Below are 11424 nucleotides of genomic sequence, written 5' to 3'. Positions count from 1 at the left end.
GGAATTAGGTGGATATTTCATAGTCAATGGCAATGAAAGGATTCTCAGATTGCTGATAATGGCTCGCAGGAATTATGTAAGTGTTCCAGTAACATAATTGCCTCCAGCCTCTCGCTATAGCTAGGTCGTCATTCAAAAAGCGGGGTCCAAGTTACACGGAATATGCTATCTTAATGCGCTGCGTACGGGATGATGAACACTCAGCGGTAAACATATGTGATACGCCACTTTAAGTATCCAAATTAGTCTATTCTTTAGTTTTTATCATATTGTATATCATCAGGGTCTTTCCTTTTTGTATTTTTAAGCCGGTAATACTTCATTGGGTTATGAATGGTGAACCGACGCTGGCATTTACGGTTGAAAACGAACAGTTGTTTGTTCCTATTTCAATTCTCCTGCGTGCTCTTATGGACAAAACTGAGCTTGAAATCTATGAAGATATTCGGCGTGGTGGTGGTGATTCTTTATCGCTTGAAGAGTATGTTCCACCCTCGGCTAGATCCCTTTATCTACTTTCTATGCTTAACTTTTCGTTCGCTTAGGCACGCAATGAGGATTTTAATGAGGTTACAGAAGGGTGATTATAATTGTCAATCTCGCGCTCTTTGCTACTTGGGAAAACTCTTCCGTCTCAAAATGCACCTACCAACTTCCTACACCGATTACGCTGCCGGCGAGCATCTAATGCGGTAAGATTAATTTTTTTTTATTGCATCATGCGAATGGGTTGAAGCCCTTGAATAGATTTTACCTCTTCTTTCAGAGAATACGTTGTAATTCATGTTGACAGTTTTGCGGACAAGTATCACATTCTTTGGTTCGTTGGCCATTTATTGCTGCACTCAAATTTTGTGTTGCCATTATTGGTTATGATAGACATTCTTTTAGCTACATGATACGCAAACTTCACGCTTTTATTTCGGGTGCGTGTTGTGCAGAGAGCAATGATAATCTTATGTTCCAGGAAGTATTGCTTCCGGGTACGACGTACGTCCAAATTCTTCGGGTGGGTTATTGTTTAGTTATCATCGTGTTAACCAGGGTATGTCACTGCTTAATGTCGTTTTTTACGTTACAGAACAGACTGATAACCTATTTACACACCGTCCGTGAGCATCTTAATTTACATTTGCGCAAAACGTCGAAACTTCTTGAAATAGGTTAGTACACAAAATTTGGGTTTGATGTTTTAACGTAAGCTATAACCACATAGTCTCGTTCAAGGAACTATTTCCACAGTCAATTAAGTAAATCACAATTGCCTTTAGCTTTATGCGTTTCTTTATTTCGTTCGTAGCCAACTTCCGGCAAGCATTGAATCGTAGCATATCGGAGGTAAGCAGTGGATTGAATCTTTTTATATCCACTGGCAATTTACCTGGCTCCTCACGTACGGTTCTGGGTCGACTATTGAATGGGCAGACTTCAGGTCTCTCAGTCCCAATCGACACGGTCAACTTTTTACGCTTTGCTGCGCAGTTTCGCGCCGTTCACCGAGGTGCAATGTTCAATGAAATGCGAACCACCTCGGTGCGGCGTCTCCTGCCCGAGGCCTGGGGCTTCATCTGCCCTGTTCACACTCCTGATGGCGCGCCATGTGGCCTTCTCAATCATCTTGCCGAGAGTACTGAGGTTTGGTGCTTATTTAACTTTCCTTTGGGCAACACGACCCTATGTGGTCTTGCGTGTCTAACTTCGTGTAGAATGTCATCTTATTATTAATGCTTTTTGCTTTAATAATCATTTCTGCCATGTTTCATGCTGCCTTTCGTTACCGATCTAGGCTGTGTGCGTGACTCCCAGTCAGGCACTAGTGAGCAAATTTGCGGCCTGGCTACTGGAACACAACCTACGACCGGTGGAGCTATCGCGTCAAATGACGGGCGTGAATGAACGTCGTGGTGTCTTCCCCGTCCTCCTGGATGGCCGTCTTGTTGGTTGGTCGCCCTCAAGCCTAGCCGCCCAGCGGTTGGCGCGAGAGCTGCGCTGTGCCAAACTGGATCCCAATTGTCCCCATGTTCCCACCACCTTGGAAATTTGTCTAGTGGTCCCTACTGACACTGGTAGCCAGTATCCCGGTCTTTTCCTCTTTGTTGGTGGTTCGCGCCTACTTCGACCTGTGAAGAGTCTCGTTCGGGTCGGCTCCAAGAACATCGCTGAAGCGGAGATCGAGCTGGTTGGCACCTTTGAGCAGCCATACATGGACATCGCGGTGACGGTCGAAGAACTTATGGAACGACCAGTCAGTGAGAGAATGCACTTCGAAGTCTCACCAGAGTCCATCTTCAGCTTCGTTGCCAGTCTCACACCATATCCCGACTTTAATCAGGTGGCTGAACATTAAGGACATGCGCTTACGTACACATCAAGGTGTACATAAGTACAGTCGTGTATTTGCGGGGCGTAGAATTCATACACTAAATGATTCTTTGTCCCTTTCTTAGTCTCCGCGTAATATGTACCAGTGTCAGATGGCCAAACAAACTATGGGTCACTCGTCTTACACCTGGAAGTACCGTTCGGATCCCAAAGCCTATCGTCTGCTCAATCCACAGAGCCCGCTGGTGCGCACTAAAACCTATACCAAATACGATGTAGATCATTATCCGCTTGGATTCAACGCCATTGTTGCTGTCATGTCCTACACCGTAAGCGTAGCATTACCTTATTTCACACAATTGTTATTATCACCGTCCATTTTCGACTTCCATTATAATTTTTGTACAAGCCTTTTCAACTACTTTCTGAGGTGAGTGCATGCTATCGTTTTTCATAGGGATATGATATGGAAGATGCTATGGTGATTAACAAAAGCTCCTACGAACGTGGCTTCGCAGACGCCTGTATTTACAAATCCGAAATTATAGATTTGGTCAATTTCTCCGCCAAAGGGAGAGCGAAAAAACAAGCTGATCATTACTTTGGTTTGTGTTTTTACTCTTTTTTCCACCTCTATGATTACACGTTATGTTAACAGGGCTTGCGGTTTTCCACCTGCAGGTGGATTGGTTGATCTTCCGCCAAATATTGATATTGATGGCTTCCCACCAATTGGAACACGGCTTATACCAGGAAAGAGCATTCTATTCGTTTACACACACAATGAGACTATGGAGATGACTGCTGTTCGCTATAAGGACGGGGAGCAAATCGCATACGTGGAAGCAGTATCTCTTAACGGAAGTTGGAGCAAGGCATGCTGCAAATTTTCGTATCGCTCTGACATCGCGTTGTTTAACGTGATTGGGGAATTTCGTGATAATTATTAGTACTTTAGACCTTTCAATAGTATTTTTGGCTTTACACTGAGTAAAGGAGTAATGAAAGAATTATTTTCCAATAACTGTCCTGTAGGCTTGTATAACGCTGCGTTTGCCACGGCGGCCGGACATCGGTGACAAATACAGTAGTCGCCATGGTCAGAAAGGTATTAATAGTATCCTCCTGCCTGCTGATGACATGCCCTGGACTGTGGAAAGTGGAATTGTGCCGGACCTCATATTCAATCCCCACGGCTTTCCCACGCGTATGACGATGGGCATGATGATCGAGTTCCTTGCTGGCAAATCGGCTGCTTTATCAGGTTGGCACAGCAATGTTACGTTCATGCATGCAGAGTTTTCGTCATGCAGAGAAATAGCCAATGCCTTGATCCTTATCGTGTACCGTTCAGGTGAGCGGGTTGATGCAACACCCTTCCAGTGGACTGAAGAAAATCCACCTTTTGAAAAGTACGCTGATCAGCTGAAGAATGCTGGCTTCAACTATTGGGGCACGGAAGCCATGATGTCAGGAGTTACTGGTCGTCTTCTGGAAGCTCATATATTCATTGGGGTTGTCTACTACCAGCGCCTGCGTCATATGGTAGCGGACAAATATCAGGTTCGTATCACTTCTGTCATTTTCACTATCCACGATAACTCGAGACCTCGGCTGAAAAGTCAGCCGAATGCACCCCAGGCTTGTGCGTTGAGTTAGAAGCCCAAAATTCAAAAATATTCAAGGACATAGTTCTGCTTATAATTTGTATGATAACAGTGATTTTGACTCGCTGTTTCATTCTTACCATACCTGATCAGATAAGGCCATTCTTCCTGTCGGCCTTGCTTATTTTAACATGAGCCCGTGCCGACTCCTTTTGTCAACTCAGTCTCCATACGAAAATGCTTCAAATGGTTATAGGTGAGAGCTGAGGGTCGATTTGATCCGGTGCTCCGCCAGCCCATAAAGGGACGCAAAGTTGGTGGAGGTGTTCGTCTCGGTGAAATGGAACGTGACTGTGTCCTCTCCCATGGACTTTCATTTACACTCCAGGATCGATTGCTGGGATCCAATTGCGACAAAGTGAAGGTTATTTGAGTCTATTTGGCTTTGATTAATTGTGCACTGCAAGTGGCCTATTTGTAGGAATCGTGCAGCCTCTCACGTCAAGGTGGTCATACGGTTGCTTAATTTATTACTGTGCGATTGGTGTTCCTAAGTAGTGTAATCATTGTGCCGTCAATACACGATGTAGGCAAATCCTATGTGCTGTTTATGCGACCCAATAACTTTCGATAACTATGAAACACTTCGATATTAACCTTCTCTCAAAGTGGGAGAACTGGTATTGACCTATAAAGCGATTCGAAACCCCTCGTTTGCAAATGGTTTTTCAAAGAGTCAGAAAAATTGGATGAGGGTTGAGAAGTTCCACCAATTTTGGCATTCGTGTACGGAGTGAAGGGGTGTAAGTTAGCCAGTGTGAACCATCGCTCAAAACTAAGAGATACTGTGCCAGGGTTGTTTATCTTTCGTAGAAGACGTATTACAAGTTTATGATTGTGGTGTCCCTACCTACAATTGTTATCTTTTCCTCTCAAGATGTTGATATGCTCAGGTTGCGGTGGTTTGATTCACGAAGACTTGATCACTGATGAAACTTTGAGCATCCAACAGCGAGGAAACAGTCTTATTAACAGATTGCGGTGGCGATGCCGCCTTTGCAATCAATCACCTCCTTCTAGTGCAGCGAACATTTTCGAGAATAAAATGCTCCTGGTCGATGTCCCAGCAGCTTTCCGCTACTTGACCTACGAACTTGCTTGTCTCAATGTTAATACACGGATCGAAGTGGAGCAGTTTACTTGAGACACTTTGTACACTAATGATTGGAATATACTCGTACCCATTTCCTACCAGTGAATTGGGTGTCCTTGGTACTTTCAGAAATTACGAGGGTTAAATCCAACTAAGCAGATCAGGTATTACCGCCGGTTGATCCTGCCCCATGCACTTAAAGCTGTTGACGGCAATTTCAATAAACATGTACTTGAAAAAATTTAAGTCGTTAAAAGTTACAAATCCTACGGCTGCTTGATTGGTCGAAAAGCTACTAAAGTCCTACGTAAATCATGTTCGGGTACAAAAAGGGGATCTGAGCTTATGAAATCAACGGAGAACGGCTTTCATCCTTAGCACACCCGCGTGGTCTGTGCTGCTCTCTTTTCGCCAAGCCAGGAGTTTAGTGCCTCGACCAAACAAGGTGGTGCAGGCGTTGGCCCTCGCAGGAGGCGGGTAGCACTGCCCTTCTGGAGAGGTCCCGTCCACAGTAAGGAGCAGCAATAAATTTTCGTGAGCTAAATACAAGGGCATGACAAATAAGCGCTAGTGCAGGGATTCGCGCGGTTCTAACAGAGTCATGAGAGCGTGATCATACTGGTAAGTGATTTCGTGATGTAAAAACGAAAGTGGCAGTATTTTGGCTTAATGGAGCGAATCACTTTGAAATCTCTTAGAACCTCTTTCAGGGTTGTTGGGATGACAAGCCATGTCGTGTCTTTTATCAGTACTTACTGGTCGTGTAATAGAAAAGGCGTTGGGGAGGGTCTTGTAGGCGAAAAAAGTCGACTCTCCGTCGGTTGAATTGGAGGAGTGAGTGGTGACAACAAGACGGAGCTCATCAACACTCCTGACCGAGGATCTGGGTGGGAGCTTCCGGAGTATCTCGGTGAGAATTTGGGCCTCAGTACCTAGTTTCTAAGAGCCGAAAAGTAAATAGTTGATGAGTAACGCATCGGTAGGTGGTAGTAAACTAAAAAATGATTTGATGGGAATGTAATAGCTTTGGGTAATTTAGTCATTGGCCCAGAAAACCTCAGGCGCAAGCATCCACCTTCTAAAGGCACCAACCAAGTCATCCCACCGATCTGTCGCATATAGCTCAAGGGCGAACGAGTTAGGAAAGGGAATCAGACCACAAGGTTGTAGAAGAGGAATCCTTACCTCCACTTTAATGACATCTTCCGGTTTGTCTTCTGCTTCACATGCGTTGTCTAGTAATTTACTCAAATCTGACCTATTATCATTTGCGCTGAGAGAGTCGTGTTCATTTATCACAGTTTTTATCTCTGCCAAGAAAAACTTCCCCACAAAGGAGTAAAGTTGTCGGAATTCAATGCGCTGGCAAAGCTGACGCAAATTCGCTTTGATTGTAGGAGAGGTTTCAGGGGGAAGTAGGTATTGGGATGATGCCATCGCCCAGAGTAAGTGTTCGTCTAGTCTGAGAAAAGCTTCCATGGCGTGGTCATCACCAGCACAAGCACGCAGAGATAGATCACGAAGTTGCAGGATAGAATCCAGGGCGTTGAGGATGTCAACAAACATGGCTCCGAGAGCAAGAGTAGTTTTATGGGAGTAGACACTGTGATAAAGACGCGTGCGTTGAGAAAAAATACGCAGAACATTTGAAGCCTCAGAGGATCTAAATGACATGTGCCAAGCGTCTCCAGAAGCGTGGTAGGCAGGGCGATAAAAACGAAGCATTCTCTCTACTTCAATCACACCCGAGCCCTGGCCCAGTCCTGCATGGAGGGAATCACGCATTATATAGTCCCACTTGTCAACATCATTGCCATTTAATGAATTCGAAACGATCTGTAAAACAAACAAAATATCCAAAACTGAACAAGAAAGCTTGGTACTTGTACCTATAGCAACATTCAGACGACCTGCTAAACCTTAGCCACTAAGTTTACTCGGGTCATATCGCAGAGCTCAGATAGGACTATCCCTCATTCCGTGTTTACTGGTGGGTTGACGTAAAGTAAATCCAGTTTTACGTTCACTTCGACATAGCCAACACCAAAGACGCATTAAACAATCAGGCAAATGGAACTCACCTCAAAAATAAATGTCTTCTCCCGCAGCCTCTCCTAACAGAATCAATGGATAGAGTAGGTTTAATATGAAATCAATCACATTTTAAGTTTACAGAACGAGACTACAAAAAGCTACTGAAGAAGTAAATTTATTCAACGATAAGTCCAACTTCTTGAAATGGATACAAGTTATAAGCACTGCCGCGATGCTCATTGCAAAAACGCTTCACGCTAATTTTATTCGTGGACAAGCCAAAATAATGGTAGGTTGAATTAAAAATATGGCCATGAGTGTGTGCAGGACATCTGCTGCTTCCAGATAAAAGTACAGATTATTACTCGGGCAAAGGAAGACGGTAGCATATGATCATAAATTAATGTTGGTGAAATTAAGGAGTGTTTAAAAGCGTATAATGTAATGAAGACAAAAAGTCTTCGCGTACCAAAGGGTACAGGAACGCACCACAAGTTCAGGGGTTGGATGGCCGCGAATCAGTGCGTATACAAGTTCAAGATCCACCCCACTGTCCTTTAGCAAATCCCGTAAAGGTTCGTCTTTCGCGACAATCCGCTCTGTTATCAAACAGCTCATATTTTCGTGCTGCAAGGTATTTTAAGGTGAAAGTAAATGAATAAATCGTCCACGTCCAAATATTTGTCAAATACTAGCAGAGATACATATCTCCATAGAAATAAACAATTTACATTTCAAAGAGACGATTAATTAGATTCTGCATAGTCATTGCGAACACGAACTACATAAAAAGTAAATGTCACAGTCGACGAAAGATAAAATATACAAACCCTGCATATGCGGTGATGTTGAATTTCAGAACATCAAACTCAGATTAACGCTAGTAGGTCTATAAAACTGAATTGCTAGACTTAGCAACAGCAAAAGCGCAACTCTAAATGGCGATTCGGGGGGCTTAAGTATAAAAAATACCAGACCTAGTCAAGACCACGACTCAAGTCGATAACTATTGCTTTCGTATAAATTTCACCACAATCGAGCGATCATGAAATCTTCCTTCGTATTTATACAAATGAGTGCAATAATTTGATGACTTACTACTTTTAGCAATGACTAACCTTAAATTTGTTGTAATCTGATCCTCCCTGCTTCAAAAACAGTTCCCATGTGTGAGACAGTGGACCATGTCCTATGAAAGGAAGTGCAAGGAAGCAATTATTACGAACTGGTCAACAAGAAAAAAGAGCACTAGCACAACAAACTACGTTCAGCTTAAACAGATTACTATAACATGTTTATGAATAAATCATTAACATTCTACAAGGCTTTTATCCAGAAAATAGCCCCCACCAATCGAAAACATGACTCTAAGTTAGAGAGTTGCCCATCCAGATAAATCATCCATCACCATCCTCATCATAACAATTAAATGGCGCCGCCACACCAATCTTTCGTTGCGACTTTAAAAACTAGTTATTTTATAAAAGCGTTTATCGGGCTGCGGATTTCCAAGGGAAGCATAGCAGCCGCCAAACCACTACTGATAGACGTCCATGTAAGGGCCACAGCTAAATCAAGCTATAGGTATCCCAATAACAAGGAACCGAAAACCCCAATTGGGAAAATACGGTATCTTTCTAAAAAGACAATGCTGAATATGAGCTTGTCCTAGGCATTATTTTGCCTTTTCCTTCTCTCCCATAAATATTGATCAAGAGTATGAAAAATTGATAACCACAAATGATTCACATTTGCTAGAATTTTGCATGACATGGCTATCCTAACTTTAAAAGATCGATCAAAAGACATGCACAAAGCACTGATCTTTAGAACTAGAATATGAATTAGGTTGAAGAGTAGCGCAACGACATGAATTCAGTATGGGAACACAAGTAGAAAAGCCCTCAAATTGAAGTTCTAATTAAGCAGGTGCGAATATATGGAAGCGTTCCACCAGAACGCATACTTGTCAGAAAGTTAAATGGATTTTACTCATAAAACAGAAAATTATCAAGATCCACAAAGAGGGGGATACTTAAGTGTGTAACGGAACACGGAACAAGAAACTTTTCTAAAGTAATTATGTCAGTTGTTTGCAAATCGTTATCTAGTATTAAAAGAGTACATCAGCTTCTGCCCTAGAAATTACTAAATATGAAAAAACTCGTACCCAGATCATGACACAAAGCAGCTATCAAAACGCTCATACGTTCACCAATGCTGAGGCGCACAGAAGCACACTCAGGATCAGCCTGTATAGCATCGACTAAACGCTTTGCAAGATGGTAAGTCCCAAGACTGTGTTCAAACCGCGTATGTGTACAATCAGGATAAACGTAGTTCACAATCCCAAGTTGATGTAGTCTTCTCAATCGCTGGAATTCTGGTGTATCGATGAAACGCAATATAATGGGTTCCACTTCTATGATTCCTTGAACAGAATCTTGGAAAATCTAAAGCACGGTATGCAAGTTCAAAAAAAATTAAAAGATTTGAAGGACAATAACTAGGATACTTTCTGATTATAATGCAAAATCAAACAATACATGCAACCTGCTACGACAAGGAACGCAAATAAACACAACAACATTATACCTTAGTTCGGCTTGAGCGAAACATAGCGAGGTAAAATCCCTATTCAACGCCACGGAAACACGATACGGAATAAAGTATGAAAGCCGGGCCCTTTAACCTCAATCTCATGTGCCAATATGATATTTTAAAACAAAATAACCATGAGTTTACTACAACTTGGAAGCCCTAGGAGAACTATGAAAATAATAAAAGGGATTTGCCTAAATATAAACTTTGACTTAGGACAACTATGAATCACTGATAATTAGCCATGGTTAATAACGTAAGCGGCATCATCACGCCCTAAAATATCTTCGGGATTTCCAGGTCAAACTGTAAACGGACCCCTTGACTGACATGAATGTAAAGGTGACACCAACATGGACCGCTTAAGCAAACTCAGTGGCATTTTCTTCCCTAAAATATGCAAAGTACTTATGGCAAATCTGCCTAATCTTTTAGTAAAAAGTTGGGCTAATGACCAGGATATCCCGCGACAAGTGCAGCGCATCTAACTGCAGTGCCCAGTAACCCCACTGCAGGCATTAATAAACTAAGGTCATGTCTATGAGAATGTAAGTCAGCGTTTTAAAAAACACAATAGCGAATCTGCAGATCCAGTCGCATAAATCGTATACATATTGGGTAGTTTGATCCATACCCTACTGGCGCATCCGGAGTTCCATCCTCCTTAGTAAACTATTGAAAAACGGGATTTGTGCCGTCTCCATAATGCTTGAGCCTAAAAGATGATCTAAAACGGGTCACCTCTTGTGCGATTAATAGATTCCGTATGATCTAACGGTAGAAGCAATCAAAAGAGCATGCAAAAGGCTTAATGAGGCCAATGCTTCTTAAATATTTGCCCTTACCAATTTGTTCTCTCTTCGATAATGTGCTATCCCCTATTCGAACCCTACAGTGGCAATAGAGACTCGAATGAAGTATTGCTTGCTCTCTTTACTGGCATTGTTTACGACTGGTGTCACCTGCATAGCTGGGAAAAGTGGCAATAGTAGACTTCACTTTCAACCATTTTCTTGGGAGCCATCGGCGACTCATTCAGTTTGGGCAGATGACCTTCATACCTTACGCTAAAATTTAGCATTCAACTACAGAAAGCAGGATATCTGTGCCTTTGGGTTGGATGCACTAGATGCTGAGAGGCTAGTCACGTCAGTGGTCGTCTATCCCGTCCGCATGTTAGTAGTATGTATTCTGTCGCCCCGCTGTGCCTTTTTATCATGCCCAGGCCAATGCGTTGTACTCCACCATGTTCTTTTACATGCCTAAGCTTGTTAAAACCTTAGGAATGAGTAGGAACTCTCTATTAATAGCTCGTTTATTTGCTAATTTATTCGGAATTAAACAAATTATTAGTGTAATACTCATGTTGTTTTAATGTGCCTTTCAGGGAGGAGGCAATCAGGAAATTCGAACCTTGTAATCGGATCGTCCTCTCCCTTACCCTGTGACTGCGGCTCCACTCCTTCTTGAATATTGTATTTTCCCTATCCATCTTGTCACCTTTAATAAAGATGTCCAAAGCAAATCAACCGGGCTTGTCTAGGAACGCTAGGAATTGGGAAGCGGAGACCGGGGAGCCTCGCTCCACATTAGTGTGCATAAATAGACTTTGCAGGTTATGGGGCAACAGAGCTTGAAGTTTTGTATCAGTTAATCATAAAATTTTGAAGTCTGAGAGATATATTTGCATTTTCCATTTTTGTCAAG

General features: G+C 42.6%; 2 protein-coding genes across 2 annotated transcripts in view; one reads left to right on the top strand and one right to left on the bottom strand. All coding sequences in view use genetic code 11, as the record gives it.

Moving 5' to 3' along the window:
* EGR_06723 (DNA-directed RNA polymerase I subunit RPA2) overlaps positions 1 to 5133 on the top strand; it is a gene marked incomplete at both ends in the record, with an annotated part of 5600 nt that extends 467 nt beyond the window's left edge. Inside the window, 16 exons of the mRNA XM_024495972.1 lie at positions 9 to 76; positions 108 to 206; positions 309 to 481; positions 546 to 692; positions 767 to 820; positions 892 to 1009; positions 1082 to 1163; positions 1301 to 1635; positions 1787 to 2332; positions 2448 to 2651; positions 2780 to 2927; positions 3004 to 3170; positions 3358 to 3586; positions 3677 to 3885; positions 4186 to 4353; positions 4867 to 5133. Coding sequence (XP_024349632.1) covers positions 9 to 76; positions 108 to 206; positions 309 to 481; positions 546 to 692; positions 767 to 820; positions 892 to 1009; positions 1082 to 1163; positions 1301 to 1635; positions 1787 to 2332; positions 2448 to 2651; positions 2780 to 2927; positions 3004 to 3170; positions 3358 to 3586; positions 3677 to 3885; positions 4186 to 4353; positions 4867 to 5133 — 3014 coding nt within the window. The remainder of the gene's footprint in view (positions 1 to 8; positions 77 to 107; positions 207 to 308; positions 482 to 545; positions 693 to 766; positions 821 to 891; positions 1010 to 1081; positions 1164 to 1300; positions 1636 to 1786; positions 2333 to 2447; positions 2652 to 2779; positions 2928 to 3003; positions 3171 to 3357; positions 3587 to 3676; positions 3886 to 4185; positions 4354 to 4866) is intronic.
* Positions 5134 to 5433: 300 nt separating this feature from the next.
* EGR_06722 (SAM domain and HD domain-containing protein) lies at positions 5434 to 9735 on the bottom strand (the record flags this gene model as incomplete). Its single annotated transcript, XM_024495971.1, has 7 exons — positions 5434 to 5621; positions 5784 to 6021; positions 6175 to 6918; positions 7606 to 7743; positions 8235 to 8305; positions 9287 to 9569; positions 9712 to 9735. 7 exons carry the CDS (start codon positions 9733 to 9735, stop codon positions 5434 to 5436), a joined length of 1686 nt encoding a protein of 561 aa, XP_024349631.1.
* Positions 9736 to 11424: the final 1689 nt, after the last annotated feature.

This window comes from Echinococcus granulosus, assembly GCF_000524195.1.
Source record: "Echinococcus granulosus chromosome Unknown EG_S00062, whole genome shotgun sequence".
Classification (NCBI taxonomy): Eukaryota; Metazoa; Platyhelminthes; class Cestoda; order Cyclophyllidea; family Taeniidae; genus Echinococcus; species Echinococcus granulosus.
The sequence above is the reverse complement of the archived record's forward strand: the minus strand, read 5'-3'. Positions and strand labels throughout refer to the sequence as shown.